The 19,187-nt window shown below is 38.1% G+C and overlaps 1 protein-coding gene across 1 annotated transcript; it reads right to left on the bottom strand.

Annotated features, from left to right (window-relative positions):
- Positions 1-151: 151 nt before the first annotated feature.
- Positions 152-6,552, bottom strand: LOC110872336 (nuclear pore complex protein DDB_G0274915). Its single transcript, XM_022121114.2, has 7 exons — positions 6,209-6,552; positions 5,117-5,240; positions 4,867-5,002; positions 4,512-4,745; positions 4,362-4,427; positions 2,398-3,452; positions 152-2,276 (listed from the first exon to the last, which is right to left on the bottom strand). The coding sequence occupies exons 1-7, from the start codon at positions 6,459-6,461 to the stop codon at positions 377-379; spliced, it is 3,768 nt and encodes a 1,255-aa protein (XP_021976806.1). The 5' UTR covers positions 6,462-6,552; the 3' UTR covers positions 152-376.
- Positions 6,553-19,187: the final 12,635 nt, after the last annotated feature.

Genomic DNA, 19,187 nt, shown 5'->3' with positions numbered 1-19,187 from the left:
TTTTGAAGCAAACTACCTTAATAATGTTATAATTGAAGCTAACCGGATTTAAACATTCAGATTCGAGTTAGTTTTATAGGTTTCAATTCGAATTTCACTCATATCATTAATTGGGTAAATAAATTCCCAATATGGTGAATAACACTTGTAATGATACATCATCATTATCTTTAATATTACAATTATTTTTAAAAATGAAACACAGTTTGAACCAGAAATCTCTATTTCAACTAGTACAGTAACATATATGCCTTTGAAACTTCAAACCCTCGTTCCAAAATTGTGATCTAATAATAACATTCTAACAACAACAATACTCGACAACATCAACAGAATCTAAACACAAATACCCGACACCAAAAGCACCTGCTGCCGCTCATTTCTTCCTGTTCTTGCTTTTCATAACCCGAACTATCCTCCTGTTCGACTTTTCACCACCCGATCCCAACGAGAAACTCCCACCTCCGGCATTGAACTCTACGCTCGATGATTGGAACGGATTTTGAGGCGCCGGTGCTTGGTTCTGCTGCCCACCAAACGAGAAAGAAACTGGTGCGGGGGTTAACGATGGTGTCGGTGTCGGGGTGGCTGAACCAAACATGAACCCTGGTGTAGTTGTACTCACTGGAGCTTGACCAAATGGAGATACCGGACTTTGAGTTTGCATCGAATCCTCAGCCATACTGTCCTCCATACTCATCTGATCACCATTATTATTGTTATTATTAATATTATTATTCGGTGTAGCTCCAAAAACAGGAGTTGAGTTTCCAAAAACAGATGGACCAAATGAAGACGCGGGTGTAGAAGATGCCCCAAAAGAGAACACTGAAGTTGATGGAGAAGAAGTGAATGTAGAACCGAATCCAGATGACTGTTGAGGTTGTTGCCAACTGGAACCGAATATGGAAGTGGTGGACCCGCTAGTTGAATTACCAGATTTGATCTCTGAAGCGGGTCCCACGGAAGTGATACCAAAACTTGATGTGGAACTGAAAGCAGGAGCTGACGATCCAAAAAGAGTACTGGTGGAAGATGCAGGGGTGCTTGCCTGAAAACCGTTAGTGACGTTAAAGAAAGACCCATGTGACAGAGAACTGGTGGTTGAAGGAGCTGCTGCGGAAGAACCAAAGCTGAAGAGGCCACTTCCGGTGGCGGTGGTCGTTGATGTAGCAGCTGCCGGAGAACTGAAGCCAAAGAGACCACTTCCAGTGGCGGCGGTGGTGGTTGAAGTAGCTGCTGCCGAAGAACTGACGCCAAAGAGGCCGCTTCCGGTGGTGGTAGTTGAAGTAGCTGCAGCCGGAGAACTGAAACCAAAAAGACCATTTCCGACAGTGGTGGTCGCGGTGGTTGAAGTAGCTGCTGCCGGAGAGCTGAAGCCAAAGAGACCACCTCCGGTGGTGTTGGTGGTGATGGTGGTTGAAGTAGTTGCCGCTGGAGAGCTGAACCCAAAGAGACCACTTCCGGTGGTGGTGGCGGTGGTTGAAGTAGCTGCCGCTGGAGAACTGAAGCCAAAGAGACCGCTCGCCGTGGTGGTTGTAGTAGCTGCTGCAGGAGAACTAAAGCCAAAGAGACCATTTCCTGTGGTGGTGGTGGTTGTTGAAGTAGCTGCTGCCGGAGAACTGAAGCCAAAGAGACCATTTCCTGTGGCGGTGGTGGTGGTTGTGGCTGTTGAAGTAGCTTCTGCTGCGGCTGCAGAACTGAAGCCAAAAGGACCATTTCCTGTGGTGGTGGTAGTGGCGGTGGAAGTAGCTGCTGTTGGAGAACTGAAGCCAAAGAGACCACTTCCGGTGGTGGTAGTGGACGTAGCCGCTGCCGAAGAACCGAAGCCAAAGAGGCCACTTTCGGTGGTGGTGGTGGTGGTGGCAAATGTTGTGATAGCAAAAGGCGAGCTGGTGCTGGTGTTCCCAGTTTCCACCACTGAAGTGCTTGGTGCTGTTGAAGTAACAGACCCAAAACTGAAAACTTGAGGTGACACAGAAGTCGAGAAACTAACAGCAGGGGTAGTAGTGGTGGTTGATAAGGGAGCCATGGCGGTGGTACTTACGGAAGCTGAAAAAGGAGCCACCGAAGGAAAAGTAGGAGGGTTTGAAGCAGGTGTTGTGTCGAGGCTACTTAAGTTCTTGTTGGATGCGCCAAACGCGAATATACCATCTGTTGATGTGGCTGCAGAAACAGCAGCGGATAAAGACTCCGATTTCCCAAACATTTTATTTTCATCCTTGTTGAAAACTGAAACTTTTACATGATCATTCTTTGTAACTGAATTGAACACGCTGCACAAACACAATAAAGATGAGGATCCATCATCATTACACAACTAGTAACTTCAATTTCGGAAATGATGCAATCAACTAACAAAAAAAAGGTAAATAAACGGATGTTCTAAGTTCTAACCTGACGGGGACGATTTCTTTCGGATCTGAACCAGCATTTGGTTTGAATTCTGAAGGTTCATTAGCAGAAAACGCGAATGGCGACACCTTTACCGAAGCAACGTTTTCCTGTTGTGAAGTTGAGTTTGTAAGCACACTTGTCTGTGTCGTTGTAACTGATGGAGACAACGGAGATGAAATAGGTTTATTATCATTTTCAGCTTCTTTTAACTCAACCTGTTCTGGAACTTTAGAAGCCGCAGGAAACACGGCTTTATTATACTCGACTAATTCAGAAGTTTTGGAAACTTCAACTAGTGTAGGGGTTTTGATGATGTCAGCAGCAGAGGTCTCGGGTTTATTATTTTCCACCAATGGCAACGACACATGCCCGTTATCATGAACATCATCCTCGTCATCATCTATCTCAAAGTAATCCTCAGGTGCACTCATCTGAAAAGCATGTTTCTTTTGAGGCTCTTCTGTATTCGAAGGTAAATAAGTAAATTCAACAACCGGTGCTTTGTTTTTCAAAGTATCTGGCATATCATTATCACCATTGACCAAAGTCAACACGTTACTAGATACAGTAGACTTCCTTAAACCATTTTCTTCAGTCTTGTCTTTACTTTTACTTTGCAAAGTCAACTCTGATACCACCGGTTTCTGAATATCACGAAAGCTTGAATCCAATTTAGGTGAATCCGCTTTCTCCAAGCTTCTAAGAGCTTGACCGTGAAGCATATCTAACCTTAGTTTATTTGGCGTTTTCTCGTTCATTCCAGCAAGTGTTGAGAGTGATTTGTTTTCTATTGAGTTTGGTTTGTCGAGGTGTTGCAATATTTTGTTGGCTGTTTGGGTGGCTTTTGTTGGAACAGAAGCGTAGTCTGAGCCTCTTGGTTCAGATGCGTTTGTTAAAAGCAGATACTGGCCCGAATCCTCCGGTTGTTGAAAAGTGGTGTACCCAAGTTCTTTCTTCTCTCTTTGTGACAAAAGATTAGCTTTCTGCCGAATCCTACGAAGCGGCCCACCAGACCCGATATCATCATCTAGTACAGAACTCCTACGTTTTAGTGCCTGATGAAGAACGTCAAAAACAGTTAGGTAGAAATAATTAAAAAACATATTCTACAAAGCAGATTGCATAAAAAAATGAACTATGGTTTGATTTCTATTAGGGCTAACACACTATGTTTGGACTCATAAAAAAGTTTTTTAAAAAAGTATTAATCAAGTGTAGGGCAGTAAACGAACCAAACATTCAGCGAACAGTTCGTGAACTGTTCAGCGGGAAGTTCATTTGTGTTCGTTTGTATATTAGACAAACGGACATGAACAAGAAACTTCGTTTGTATAGTTAAATGAACGAACATGAACAGAGAATGAGTTCGTTCATTTATGTTCGTGAACATTCGGTAACGTGTTCGTATATGTTCGATTGTGTTCGATAGTTTATTAGTGTTTTTAGTTTTTATATTTTATTTAAATACTTCAGAATTCCGACAAATAAAATATTTAATTAATATCGATGTAATATATATTATGTTCATAAACGCTTGTTTGTGTTCATTTATTTCCGCTTGTGTTAATGGACATTAGTTTGTGTTCATGAACACTCATTGCCTAAAATTAGCAAACGAACACGTTCATTTCCTTAACAAGCACAAACATAAAATCCCGTTCGGTAAGTGTTCATGAACAGTTCGTGAACACATATATTTCCTTACCAAACGAACACAAACAAGGTCGTCTTCGTGTTCGTTAGGTTCGTTTGCAGCCCTATGACGACATCAGAAAAAAAGTCAACAGGGTCAAAGTTACTAAGGTCTGCATCTTGATTGGATTAGCAGTTACCAGATCAGACTGCCCAAAATCAAAGTGTTTAAAAGTTCTGAACCTTTTTATGTGTGAAATCCAAATGTGTTCATCACTAACTTAAAAAACAGACAAGTTGCCCATGTCTATCATGTAGTATTACAAAAGTACCATTTTCCCTTCATGCCCTTGAGAAGATGTCAATGCAGCATCATGACCATAATCTGACTTGATTCCCTGAATATGATGTAAGCATAAACAAATTCTACTTCAGCAATATTGCAAAGTAAGTTGAATAGAGAAAAGCAGATCAAGCAAAACCTGTTGGCTAAAACTTAAAGGACTTCTAGAATACGGTGCGCGAGCCATGGTGTACATTGCAGATCTGCCTCGAGATCTTGGTGTCGCAAAACCATTTTCAAGATTCCCTAAACTGTTTGCGGTCTTTTGAGCCACTGCTGTGATTGGTGTTCTTGGAAGCAACTTCGAGTCTTGTCTAGATCCCATGTAATGCTTTGCCAGCTCAGCAGGTGAAGCAGTTTCCTCCTTGAGCACCTGAAAACAATATAGTAATATATTGTATGTAGAACTATGAACGATGACGAATACGATAGGGAATTGTTTTCTAAAAATGGATAAAAATGATTACAAAGACAAACATGAACAGATTACTTACTCCTGAAGTACCGATGGGAGTTGAGATAGCAGCATGAAAGTTATCTCGCTTAGCTCCACGTTTTTCCAGTGAGTCATTGGAAGGTGACTCGGTGGTTTTTGAATGCAATACTGAAGTCAAACGTTCGATTTCAGACCTGTTGATCATGGTATAATTCATACCATATTCCACCATATGATTAAGAAGCGGTATTTTATCCTAAAAGGGTAAACAAATAGCAATGTAAGACTGTAGTAAAAGGATGACCAACCTAGTAAAGGTTTTTTGTTGCAACAATGATTCAAGCTCTGATATCCCAGTGGCAGCAGACACGCTAGCAGAATTAACATTTCCCCCTTCGTTCTGAAGAACATTCTGGGGCTCTTTATTAATCTCTGGTAAGAACATGCAAAGTATAAAGAAAAATTCAAGCGAAGTAAGAATACAAAGGCCATTTAAAATCTAAGGTTTCCCACACACAAAACATTTACAAAAAGACTCATCATCGTGCATAACTTAATGAAAGAAAAAAGGAGATTTCCGTTGTCTTTTAGTTAGGGGTTTTTGAATGAGGGAATGAGAATGTGAATCATAAAGAATGTTTAACTTAAGCCACATAATAATTATCAAAAATGTTGCAATTATTTTACACTACTTAAAACTTAAAAGATACTCGAATAGTGTCATGTTATTCTCCAATTCTGTACCCTAGTCTCAAATAAATTATCTTGTCAGTATGCAATATTGCAATATCGAAATGTCCTAAGCACAAGCCACCCCTATCAAAACTTATAACTAACAAAAAACTCACATGCTGCACAATTCTAAAGCTTGAAAGTCCAAATTAGCACACGTGCAGCATTTCACTTTTCCACATCACACATCCTAATCCAGTGAGCAAAAAATTAAACTTTCAAGAAAATCATTTCATCGATGCACAAGCCTTTAACTTCAAGCACTTGGCCAGGCAGAAAACTAAACCAATGTGAAATTCTATATAAAGTTTACTATCCCTGTATGTATCCCACATACAGTCACAAATTCATGATTCTTAGTTCGTACCACACGCAGAACAGAGTATTAAAATAACGAGAAAAAGAGGTACACCAATATAACTAAAGATAACAATACAATGTATGATATAACCAGAGACTAGCAGATCCCAACACTCAAATTAACCCCTAACCAGATATCAACAAAGGCAAAACTAAACCCTAACTAAATAACACCTATAAACTAATCAATTAACAAACATAAAGAATTTACAAAACCCCCCAAAACAACCAACAAACTAAACCCTAAATAACGACAAAACAACCAATAAACAACAAAATGATTGTAATTGAGAACAAAAGTGTTGAACCTGGAGGCCCTAAGGATTGAACAAGAGGACGCTTGCGGAAAACATCAAACAGCCTATGAGCACCGGCGTAAATGAGTCTAGAAGCTGGTTCAACAACGAGCTTTTTGAGCATGCTAGGGTTGTGGTTTCTGGCCGCTGACGGAGGGCGTGCATAGGGTGTGGCTGGAACACTACGGCGGAGAGGTCGCTTGCGGAACTTGCCTCCGGCTCCGGTGGTTTCGTAGGGAGGATTTCCATCGCCGGCCGTCGCCATAGGGGGAGCTGGAAGAGAGAGATTGGACGGTGGAGAGAGAAGGAAGAAGAGGGAGAAATGGGAAGGAAATTAGGGCTTTTATTTCTGTACAAATCAGGGCTTATGGGATTTTATTTTTTATTATTATTAAACTTAAATTGTCTTATTTGAGGCTGTCATTTTCTTGCTTTTAACTAATTGTTAAATTTGAATTGGTGGTGGTATATTTGGAATTTTATAAAATGATAGTAGGGGTGTTCATGAGCTGATACGATTTGATTGAGGGTCTGCTCATGTTCGAATTGAATTATAATCGATCCGATCTGATGGGATCGAATTTGCAAAACCGAGCACAAAAGTGATGCTCATGCTCGGATTGAATTTGAATCGAGCGGATCGTTTTCGCTCGGTTTTTCAAAGCACCGAAATTAAAACATGTGTAGCAAAAAAAAAAAAAACTGAAATCAAGACTATTATAAGGTTGCATTCAACAAAAACAAATCCTAACTTAATTAAAACATGTCCAACACCTTACTAACAAAAGCAATACATAACTAAAATCATGATTCTAAAAATGTTCTTAAAAATGTACCAGCGGCGAGATATGCAGATCGAACATTCGAACAATTAGTTTATGTGATTGTTTTAGGAATTAGGGATTTAGGGTTAGATTTTGGTATTAACTATTAAGTTGGGCTAGTATTTTTTTCGGGCTTTTAATATATTAATTATTTAATAAAAATAATTCGAGCGAAACCGAGCGAGCAGACCTTTGCTCATGCTTGGATTGAATTTGAATCGAACCGATCCGAGCGGCTCATTTACAAACTGAGCGGAAATCGAACGAGCATTTTTCGAGCGATCGTCGAGCGATCCTCGATCATCGAGCAGTTTGGACAGCCCTAAATGATAGTGGTTTTGATGATGTCATTATTGATGTTTTACGGCTGGTAGAGGTTTGGTTTGTTTGGTTCTGAAACGGTACTAGTAATCGGTATAACAACAAAAGTACATTATTCTGAACACGACAAGGTTTGTTATGGTACCGGTAGTCAATATAATTTACTATACAAAAACAAATTAGAGTTAGTTACACAGATAGTTCTTGTGGTTTAATGAAAATAACACCTTTGAGTACGAACTTTTTTGTAACAGGTTCATGTTTTATGGTTTTGATTTTGTAACACCTTTGAGTATTAAGGTTAATTGTCGTTAATTTTTCTGTTAAATCAGTATAAAATGACTAAAATACCCTTATAAACTTAAGGGGGCATTTATGTAATATACTATATTTCAAATTGAGGGGCCATTTGTGTGATACACAAAAACATTACTCCTTATTCCACTGTTGCAACTTGTAACCAGCACCCACTGACCACCACCACAACGCTTGTTGTCAACTTCCTTAATTAACCACCTTCACCACCAACCTTCCGCTTCCTTCATCAACCACCACCATCGCCATTCTTCCCAGCCACCACTGCATCGTCACCATTGCATCATCATGACGATCGCTTTTTCTATGGACACATACATCATGCATGAATGATTGATTTCTTTGTGGACACATACATCATCAAAGACTTCCCTTCTCTAAGGAAAATTGTCTTCTGCTCCACACTCGAAATCAACATAGTCCCTCTAACCAATCTCCAAATCACAGAATACCAAACCGAAGCCGATCCATATACATACAAAATCTTTGATTTTGTAAAAATATGATATCTACCATGTTTTCCTGTTAAATCTTGCAATAACACCTGGTCCTTAGCACTACACATTTCACACTCACAAACAACAACCTTAGCAAGAAACCCATTAAGGTTTTTCATACCGGTTTATTCTCCATACAGGATACATTCGTTACTGATGCGTGATATTTGCAACTATTCTTTTATGACCAAGTTTTAAAAGTGGAACTCGCTAACTACACACAACGGCAAGTGAACAGGACGTGAAAGTATTACGACTAGCAAGACCGAGTATCGAATCGTGGACTCTAGGCTGGCACCTCTAATAATTAACCCTAATCACAATTCTAGCCTTAAATTGATTTTAAGAATTTGGTTTTGTTTTAGAATTATTTAACTAATATTTTAACTAAATTTACTAAGGGATTGTTTGTTTTTTCTTAAAAGTTCTTCATGGTCTTTTTTGTCTGCGTCGCGCAGACCTTTTGTTTTGCAGAGTGTTTGTTTTTCAGAAGTGATTTCATTTAAAAACATCTGATTGTCCTCTTATTCCAGCAGACCTGGACTTCCCTTTTCTAACCTCTTCATACCACTTCCAAACCCTAGTTCTCTATCCCTTCTCACCTCTCACCTCTCACCCCTCTCCTCCTCCCAAAACGGCTTCCACCTCTCTCCCCCACCCCACAGTGCCGCTGCCACCTTCTCCTCCACCCCACAGCTCCGTCACCTCCCCCACCTCCGATTGAGCCCCCTTCACCGCCGACAACCCCAAATCTTCGCCCTTGCTGCCTCCACGTCGCTGCTGCCTCCCAGCTGACCGACTCCAATCGTCGCCCCAATCTCATTCACCGACTCCAATCGTCGACCTCCACGTCCCTGCTGCCTCCTAGCCGAACGACCCCAATCTCCTTCACCGACTCCAGCCGACACCTCCATGGTTTGTGAATTCTTTTAATTTTTGTTAAAGAATTGCTTTTTTAGGTATGGTTAATGTTTGTTTAAGCATTTTTTTTTGTTTATGTTAAATTCATATTATAATTGTTCTTCGTCTTGATAGATTGTTTGATTAGAGTTTTTGTGTTTGTTTGATTCCAATTGTTGTTCATCTTGATAAATTGTTTAATTAGAGTTTTTGCATTTGTTATGGATTGACATGATTCAGCAGTTTGCAGAACTAAAAAACAAACAGTCTTCTTCTTGCAGACTATAGAGGTTTGGTCCACCTCTTCTGCTACAGATGTCTGCAGATGTGTTCCACAGACAACAGACGTTTTACCTCTAAAAAAACAAACAACACCTAACTTAATGAACCTAATGAACATGAAGGCAACTGAGATTGTGAACTTAACAAAGAGAGATGAACAAACCACTTAGGCGGGAATCACTAATGACACAAGCTTGACAAAACTCCATCACACACGAGTCTTTTTACGCACAAGCTTTAGATTTACGAATAAAATAGGAAGTATTCACTCCCCCTATATCTTTGTAAACTGTCAACGTCCAAGCCACGTCACCTTCGTATATCTTCACATGCCCGATAAAGTCCCACATTGTTCCAACTCTAGAACAGACCAAATCCATTCATCGAGAATCTAGAAACCGAATATAACTCGAAAATTCCGAATATAACCCATGAATTAGGACTTTACAAGTAAAAATCAACAAATTCGGATTCGAAACAAAAGTTTTGACAAACACTTAACAAATACTAACAAGAAATGATTGTTAGGTGCGTACAAGAAACACGCAAGTGTGGATGAATCTGAAACATGTTAAGTGCGGATAAGGGTTTTTTTTAAACCTAAATGCGAACAAGGTTAAACATCGGGATGAGACGAAAAATTGCTCAAAACTTCATAACACTATGTGACAATATAATTTAAATTCAAATTTCATTGCAATACTAAATTGTCATACAAAGATTCAAAACAAAAGACAACATTGTTTCATAACATAACATCTAAATAACAAAATTAATCTAGGTGTGTATCTAGGTCCACCTAAATTGCATTTCTTCTCAACATCATCTCGTCTATCAACCTGCAACATGTATTAAAATATATCAACAAAAAGTTGGCGAGTATACAAGTTTTCATACATAGCATAATATAGATTAAAAAGTTTAAAGTCCCATATCCAACATGAATAACCAATATGCAAGTTTGCTAAATATGCTAAAACGGTGTACTATATGTTCAAACCCAAGAATCCAACGCGTTAATATAGCCTATCCCAAAGAATAACGGGAGGTTAACATGTTTAACTTAACAATACCCCAAGTTTCATGGGCGGTGCATTAATCCTATAGCGCTATAATTGTTAAGGTAGGCTAGCAAAGTTAAAGAGCATATGTCGACCCAAATAGTTTACATAACATACAAGTCTAACAAGCATCATATAGTTTCATGTTAAAGCATGGATAGAGTGTGATTAAAATAGTTTCATGTGAAGTGTATTTTGTATAACATACATATTGCACCCAAAAGTGATAAAAGGTAAAATGGGATCGAGTATACTCACGGTTTTGCAAGCTTCCTACTTGATATCCCGCGAGTGTTTGGTTGGTTAGATTGGATGTCACGGCCCCCGACCCGGTTTGACCCGTTTCAGGAGCCGCGGGACAGAAATCCCGTGGTATTTAAATTTTAGGCGACAGCGGAAGTCTTTTTATTTAAACAGGATCTTTTAATAATTTAAAACTGCACGTTACATAATTTAGGGATAAAACCCTGTAATTTACAATACGGTGATTTCAATGGAAATCTTTATTTTTCAAAACATGTTTCTTTATTTATTTATACTGAGCCACTTTTCTAAGCTGGTAGTCCTTCCTGGCACTTTTCTTTCTTTGCTCCCTACAGATTACCTGAAACATGTTTGAAAAAGGTTTGGTCAACGGGGAAATACTGAGTGAGTTCATTCAGTTTTTTAGGAAATGACCCATAGTTATAAATTACAGCATAAGAGCAATTACAATGGTTCATATCTTATTTTTTATCTGGCTTTCTGTCACAATGGTGACAAGTCACAATGGTGACGATAGTCATACCACTATTAGGTCAATGAACTCTAATAGTGACGTTTCTCCCTAGTAGGTCAATGAACCTACTGGGAGAAATAGTAATGTGCACAATACCCCACTAACCAATAAATCAAGATATCCACGACTTAGTCCCTGTAATTATAACACTTTGAAAATAATTTGGAGTATTGTAAAACAGTTGATAAAAAGAGAATGACTCACAAACTGTGAGAAAAGAGAATGACTCACATTGCAGATTTAACGAGCAGTGTATAAGCCTACTGATTAGCCTTGATTATTCCTAATTTAACAATAATGCACACACACAAACGGGTTAGTAACTAATTCAGCAGTTACGTCAATTCACGAGATCAAACCCTCACATCGATTAACAAGTGCGATACTTAATAATTCAATCGGATTCACAACGAATAACAGAGCATAGTCCGAATTCGAACAGCACTCAAATATTCAAGTCGAAATCATGACGAATAATCAAAGTACAAGCTCAATTTGAGCAGCACTCGGACAATCGTTGGATAGTTATAATCGATCGGACGTTGAATCGTAATAGCGATCGAGTTATTACCCTGATTGCGGCAGCACTTCATGAACTGTGTGTGTTATAATAGTATACAGGCGATATCTCCGCGTGTGTTTGGAGTTTTATCTTCGTTTTTGTGCCCAGATTCAAGTCCCAGACACCCCTATTTATACCCAGAAAATTGCCTCCCTCGCGCCACGCGAAAGAAACATGTGTACTCGTCGCGTGGCGCGACGGGTCTACTTTCTAGCCTAGGTTGCTTCGTGTCCAATATAGCTTAGATGAGTCAACAATCGACGAAATTTACATTCTACAGCAAATTTTGAAGATAATTATCAGCTAGGGTTTAACCCCCCCTGAGTTTTAGGGGCCCTGATCCTGATTCTGATTGTTATGAAAATTTTAGGGTTAGTGCAGAATTACTTGGGTATCTCAATTATGATTTCCTTATTGACTAATTATTATCCTAATTATTGATTTTAGTGACAGTTGTTACATCCTCCCCACCTTAAGAAAAATCTCGTCCTCGAGATTTACTGAAATAGATGAGGGTGCTTTCGCTTCATCTTTGATTCCAGTTCCCAAGTGTACTCTGGTCCTCTCCTGGATTCCTATTTGACTTTTACTAGCACTAGTCGTTTGTGTTTGAGAAACTTAATCTTCCGATCTTCTATTTGTAAGGGTTTCTCTACGAAATTTTAGCTTTTCATTTACCTCTATATCTTGAAGAGGTACTTACCAGGGATTCGTCTGATAGACATTTCTTGAGATTGGATACATGAAACACATCATGTACTCCAGCTAATTCTTCTGGTAGTTGTAAACGATAAGCTACTGGTCCTATGCGTTGGATTACTGGAAATGGTCCTACGTATCGGGGACTTAGCTTCTTCTCTTACCGAATTTATAAATTCCTTTCCAAGGAAATACTTTCAATAGCATTTTGTCTCCAACTCGAACTTCGACGGCTCTTGTTTATTATTTGTATAATTCTTCTAACTGTCTTCAGCCTTTCCTTCGTGATACTAAATATCACAGTCGTAATCACCGAGGATTTCCTTTTCCTCATGTTTAATTCTTGTTGCTCAAATATGTATCTTAAATTCTTATGACCCATATGGATAGTAAGCTTGCTTAGATAATGTTTCCTAATCTTAAGGGTAACTTGTGGTTTCTAATTTTTAAGCTTACAAGTGGTAAGGCTTTCTTCGTGCTTTTGCAATTGCCTTGATGCATACACAATTACCTTTTTGTGTCGCATTACCATACATCCAAATTCTAACTTTGAAGCATTACCGTATACTTTAAAATCTTCTGTTTCTTCTGGTAAGGCTAGGATTGGAATATTTGTTAATTTATGCTAGAGGCTTCTTTTTGTTTGGGTTCTTATTTAGAAGTAACTGTGTTAACTTAGTTAAGGATATATCTATCTAAAAGAATCCTTAATAAACTGCCTATAGTATCCGGCTAAATTTACAAAATTCCTAATTTCCATTTAAAGATTGCGAACTCTTCCATTGCTATCTTAGCAGGATCTAAGTGAATACCTTCATGATTCATCATGTGACCTTACGTGGTTTATTTTCTGTAATCATAAATATTTCTCCGGCGGGTGCCTGGATTTTCTATAAAGTTCTTATCACAGAGAATTCAAGTAGGGTTGGCTACTAACCAATCTATTTCTAACACAACATCAAACTCGGCTAATTTCATAGGAATTAGGTTAGCGAAGAATTATATGACCTGAGAGTTCTATATTTTCCTTTTTGCCTGTTTTGACTGTAAAGATTTGCCTAAGTTAAGAGTTTGACAGAATGAAGTATTTATAAAACTTTGGTGTGCACCAGAGTCAGATAATATTTTTTGTGTAAACGTTGTAACCTAAGACGTACCGGCTATTACATCTGGAATGAGCTCTGCTTCCTGAGCAGTCAATTGAAAGGCTCTTGCATTCCTTTTTGCTTCTTCTGCAGGTTTGGCTTTAGTGTCAGATGGTTTGTTTAGTTTTGGACAATTTGGCCTAAGATGTCCAGTTTCTCCATAGTTGTAACAAACTGAAAATTTCTTCCTCCTGCAGTCTTCTTCCTGATGCCCCGGAATTTTGCAAAAATTGCAGTATCCTTTGCATCTTCCAAAATGCTTTCTTTTGCAAAAATTGCAAAATGGACTAGTGGAAGATTGCCCATTCCCTCCTTCCTTGAAATCGTTATGGTTATCCGAACGGATTACCTGGGTAATCTTTTGGGCTACTTCCTTCCTTCTATTTTCTTCTCTTGTCCGTACTAGTTCGTCAGTCAGAGTATTGGCTAAATCCACCGCATCATCAATCGTGCGAGGTTTCGCAGCCTTGACGATGTTACGGATTTCAGAAATCAATCCCCAAATATATCGAGAAATAAGTACTGGCTCTGGCGAAGCCAGGGTTGGTACTACTCGAGCATACTCGAAGAATGTCGTAGTATACTTTCGACAATCTACATCCACCATTCGGTGGGTTAAAAACTTGTTTGTCATTTGTTCCTTTTCATATTCGGGACAGAATTTTCTTTCTACCAAGCTCTTAAATTCTTCCCAGTTCATAGCATACACCATCCTTCTTCCTTTTGATTGTAACACCGTATTCCACCATTCTAGCGCTCCTTCTTTGAAAAGATTTGACGCGTACATGACCTGATCATCCTGTGCACATTTACTTATGGCAATTACTGCCTCAGTTTTCTCTAACCAACGTAGTGCCGCAGTTGCTCCTTCATTGCCTGCAAACTCAGATGGTTTACAAGCAAGAAATTCCTTGTAAGTGCAACCAGGCGTTGCAACTTTCATTTTCTTAGGGAGCGGCGCTTGTTGTGGTTCATTGTCATGATTAACATGATCATTGCCTCCGTTTACGCTATTACTGAAGTTATCTTCAGAAATACGTTTGCTAGGAACGAGTTGTTGTGGTTCTATTGGATTTTTAACAGCAGCAACGATGGCTGGAATAGCGTTGGCTATCCCTTGAGCTATCATTGTTGGAATAGTGTTGGCTATCCCTTGAGCAACGATATTTTCTATATCCTGCCTAGTCATATATTGATCCCTCGGTTGTTGCTCAGAATCATTAACTGGTTCATTATTAGCATTTTCCATTTGATAACTAATTTATAGATAAATAATTAGTATACAAGAAATAATCGAATATCATACTTAATTGCACATAATCACGTATACGAACAAAATTTGTAAATTTTCTAAAATTTCATGCTTCTATATACAACCGTTTTATTATTTATCTTACACATACTGATTTTACTATTACTATTACACAATAACAGTTTCATAAATCCCCTATCCTTTTGTCAACGATATTCTAGTAACTGTGTTCCCTCTTATCATATTTCCAGGAGATCTGTTTCCCAATCTCTTGGATCCTATTCCCAACATTCATTAGTTTTTGGTCAAAGTGGCGGAGTTCAGTTATATTCTTATTACTTATTGGGGGATTTGGTAAAGGTTCTAGATGGGACTTGAGGAAAAAGCTTATAGGGATGGTTTTGTAACTGTATTTCGTTAATTAACCATTCGTCTATTTGCGAGTGGATTGAAGGGTTTGGAATAGCTGGTTCTAAGTTCATTGGTAGTTGTGTTTCAAGAGAGCGATTAAAAATATTTTCATTAACAGGCTTAATAGTATTATGGCTTGCCATTATAGAATCTAACTTTTCCTGAGATGGTAACTTTTCAATTTGCCTGGAACTTTCCCCAATTTCTATTTCCTTGGGCTTGGGTTTCTTGGGAGGTAAAGCATCGAATTCTATAGGTTCTTCTATATCTGGTATATACCTATTGAAATCTCTGGAAACTTCCACTCTTACTGGATAGAGATTTAAATTCTGAAGGGCCTCAGACAAGTTACTCATGCTGTTTAGTAAAATAGATATAGTCAGAATTCATAAAATTTATAGAAAACTTTTTAATATTAGTTCCTACTGGGTACTATTGAAATTTACATCACACGAGGTTTTATTTGTGAATTTTATGATTTCCTTGATAAAACTTCTAGGCTGTAGATAATAAAGGTACTAATACTTGAGTCAAATTATTTAAGTATTTGCATTACTTGCTACATTGACTAGCATATAAAGATCTGTTCATACTGTACAAAATTATTCAGATAATAGAACACATAATCACAAAATAGCAATTAATAAAAATTAAGTATTTTCTAAATACTTATTTGGCTTAAATCAGTGGCTTGATAAGTGGCTCTGATACCACCTTATTTCTGTCACGGCCCCCGACCCGGTTTGACCCGTTTCAGGAGCCGCGGGACAGAAATCCCGTGGTATTTAAATTTTAGGCGATAGCGGAAGTCTTTTTATTTAAAGAGGATCTTTTAATAATTTAAAACTGCACGTTACATAATTTAGGGATAAAACCCTGTAATTTACAATACGGTGATTTCAATGGAAATCTTTATTTTTCAAAACATGTTTCTTTATTTATTTATATTGAGCCACTTTTCTAAGCTGGTAGTGCTTCCTGGCACTTTTCTTTCTTTGCTCACTACAGATTACCTGAAACATGTTTGAAAAAGGTTTTGTCAGCGGGGAAATACTGAGTGAGTTCATTCAGTTTTTTAGGAAATGACCCATAGTTATAAATTACAGCATAAGAGCGATTACAATGGTTCATATCTTATTTTTTATCTGGCTTTCTGTCACAATGGTGACGATGGTCATACCACTATTAGGTCAATGAACTCTAATAGTGACGTTTCTCCCTAGTAGGTCAATGAACCTACTGGGAGAAATAGTAATGTGCACAATACCCCACTAACCAATAAATCAAGATATCCATGACTTAGTCCCTGTAATTATAACACTTTGAAAATAATTTGGAGTATTGTAAAACAGTTGATAAAAAGAGAACGACTCACAAACTGTGAGAAAAGAGAATGACTCACATTGCAGATTTAACGAGCAGTGTATAAGCCTACTGATTAGCCTTGATTATTCCTAATTTAACAATAATGCACACACACAAACGGGTTAGTAACTAATTCAGCAGTTACGTCAATTCACGAGATCAAACCCTCACATCGATTAACAAGTGCGATACTTAATAATTCAATCGGATTCACAACGAATAACAGAGCATATTCTGAATTCGAACAGCACTCAAATATTCAAGTCGAAATCACGACGAATAATCAAAGTACAAGCTCAATTTGAGCAGCACTGATAGTTATAATCGATCGGACGTTGAATCGTAATAGCGATCGAGTTATTACCCTGATTGCGGCAGCACTTCGTGAACTGTGTATGTTAGAATAGTATACAGGCGATATCTCCGTGTGTGTTTGGAGTTTTATCGTCGTTTTTGTGCCCAGATTCAAGTCCCAGACACCCCTATTTATACCCAGAAAATTGCCTCCCTCGCGCCACGCGAAAGAAACATGTGTACCCGTCGCGTGGCGCGACGGGTCTACTTTCTAGCCTAGGTTGCTTCGTGTCCAATATAGCTTAGATGAGTCAACAATCGACGAAATTTACATTCTACAGCAAATTTTGAAGATAATTATCAGCTAGGGTTTAACCCCCCCTGAGTTTTAGGGGCCCTGATCCTGATTCTGATTGTTATGAAAATTTTAGGGTTAGTGCAGAATTACTTGGGTATCTCAATTATGATTTCCTTATTGACTAATTATTATCCTAATTATTGATTTTAGTGACAGTTGTTACATTGGAGCACCTTGTCCTTCTACACGAAGAAACGTAGGTGTGTGAGTATGGAGAGTTCAACGGAAGATTAAAGATTCGAAGTTTAAATTACATGAAAATGACATATGAGAAAGTAATCATTTAGCACACATGGTACTTGTTCTTGACACTATGAAACTCGAAAGAGTTTAAATGTTTTCATGGAACAAAAGCCCATTAGAATCGTGACAAGCATTATGGTCCTTAGATGATGTAACCTACTATCTTGACAAATGACCACTAGTTCATCATCAAGAGTTTGGTTACTTGAATATGTTATATAAGTTATATAGTTGTCATATTGTCATATAAATCAAGCATGAGGTAGGAGGATGAATCCCCCATTTAGGAACCTCTTTGTAATTCACATAAGTCATACATGAGGTAGGAAGAACAAGTCTTCCATTTAGGTACCTCTTTGATGTTCACTACTACACTTGTTGTAATAAACAATCAAGGAGGGTCATGAACATACAATAAAGAATAAGTTAACTACAACTAATCTAAAGCATCAAGTAATGTGTGGATTTTCAAGTAGGATAGCCCAAGCTAGTCCTATAATCACACAAACATCAAGCAAAGCTTGTTCATTACTTGTGGGTTAAAACCCTAAACAAAACAGAAAGTTTATGAGGTTTTAACCTCTGAATTTAAGTGTCACAACCTTGTTTTTAAGCCCAACTAACCATAGAAGTGATTATGAGCATAAGGACATAGGATTGTGTATGAGAAACCTCAAGTTCAAGTAGTTTTAACAAAGTTTAAATCAACACAAAAAGTTTGTATCACTTTGGAGCCTGTTTTGGTGATGTTCCAGGCCTTGGTTTTCCATGGAAAACCTGTGGAACCATACCTAGACTTGTTCCAAGTGATTAGGAAAAAGAATCAAGGAAAAGAATAAGAAAAGATGAAGTTATGCATACTTAAGCAACGTGTGATGATTCTGTCCTAGTTCTTGAGTTCCAGCAGATTAAGAGTGATATGAGAGTGTTGTGAGTGAGTTGTAAAGTGGAAAATGCGTGGAAGGCACTTGGGTTTTATAGGGATGTGATTAGGGTTGGGTTTGGTGAGCATTTAAGACAAGAAACACATTTAAACAACCATAAAACAGAACAAACAAGACCCAATCAGCGAGCTGATTAGTCTGATCTCATATCAGACGGCCTCGCGGCCCGCGAAGCAAAGGGGATGGCCAGGTCGCGACCCGTGAGGGTTCGTGTTTGAGCCAAAAGTTTGATTTTTGTACAAATTAACCCCTATACTTTCCATACTTGATGTTTTAAGAGGTTTTCATGGTATTTTATGCATATTAAACATAATCAAAGGTATGTTGTGTAAATTAATCATAAACCAAAGATAAAACGAGTATAAACATGTATATTTGTCGAGATTTAAGTGTCAAAATTGTGTAAATTGAGCATATAAGTCACATATTTGCAAGTTAACATATTTTGCACAAAGTATGAATAAAGTGTCGTATGTTTAGCCAATTTGAACATATGAACATGTATGGAACGTGTATAACAAGTATGTAAAGAAATATGAATTTCATTATGATCCAAGTCTCAGATTTTACAATGATTACAACAAAAAGACGAATACAAGAATACAAAGTTTCCAAAAATAGAAATACAAGCAACGGTTTCTAAATATAGAAAGTATGAAAAAAAGCAGGGTGTTACAGTTTTAAAAACCTAAGTGCGGACAAGTTGATTCCACAACAAATGCGGACAAAAGATCTCTATG

This window comes from Helianthus annuus, chromosome 8, assembly GCF_002127325.2.
Source record: "Helianthus annuus cultivar XRQ/B chromosome 8, HanXRQr2.0-SUNRISE, whole genome shotgun sequence".
Taxonomy (NCBI): domain Eukaryota; kingdom Viridiplantae; phylum Streptophyta; class Magnoliopsida; order Asterales; family Asteraceae; genus Helianthus; species Helianthus annuus.
This window is presented reverse-complemented; position numbering and strand designations above follow the sequence as displayed.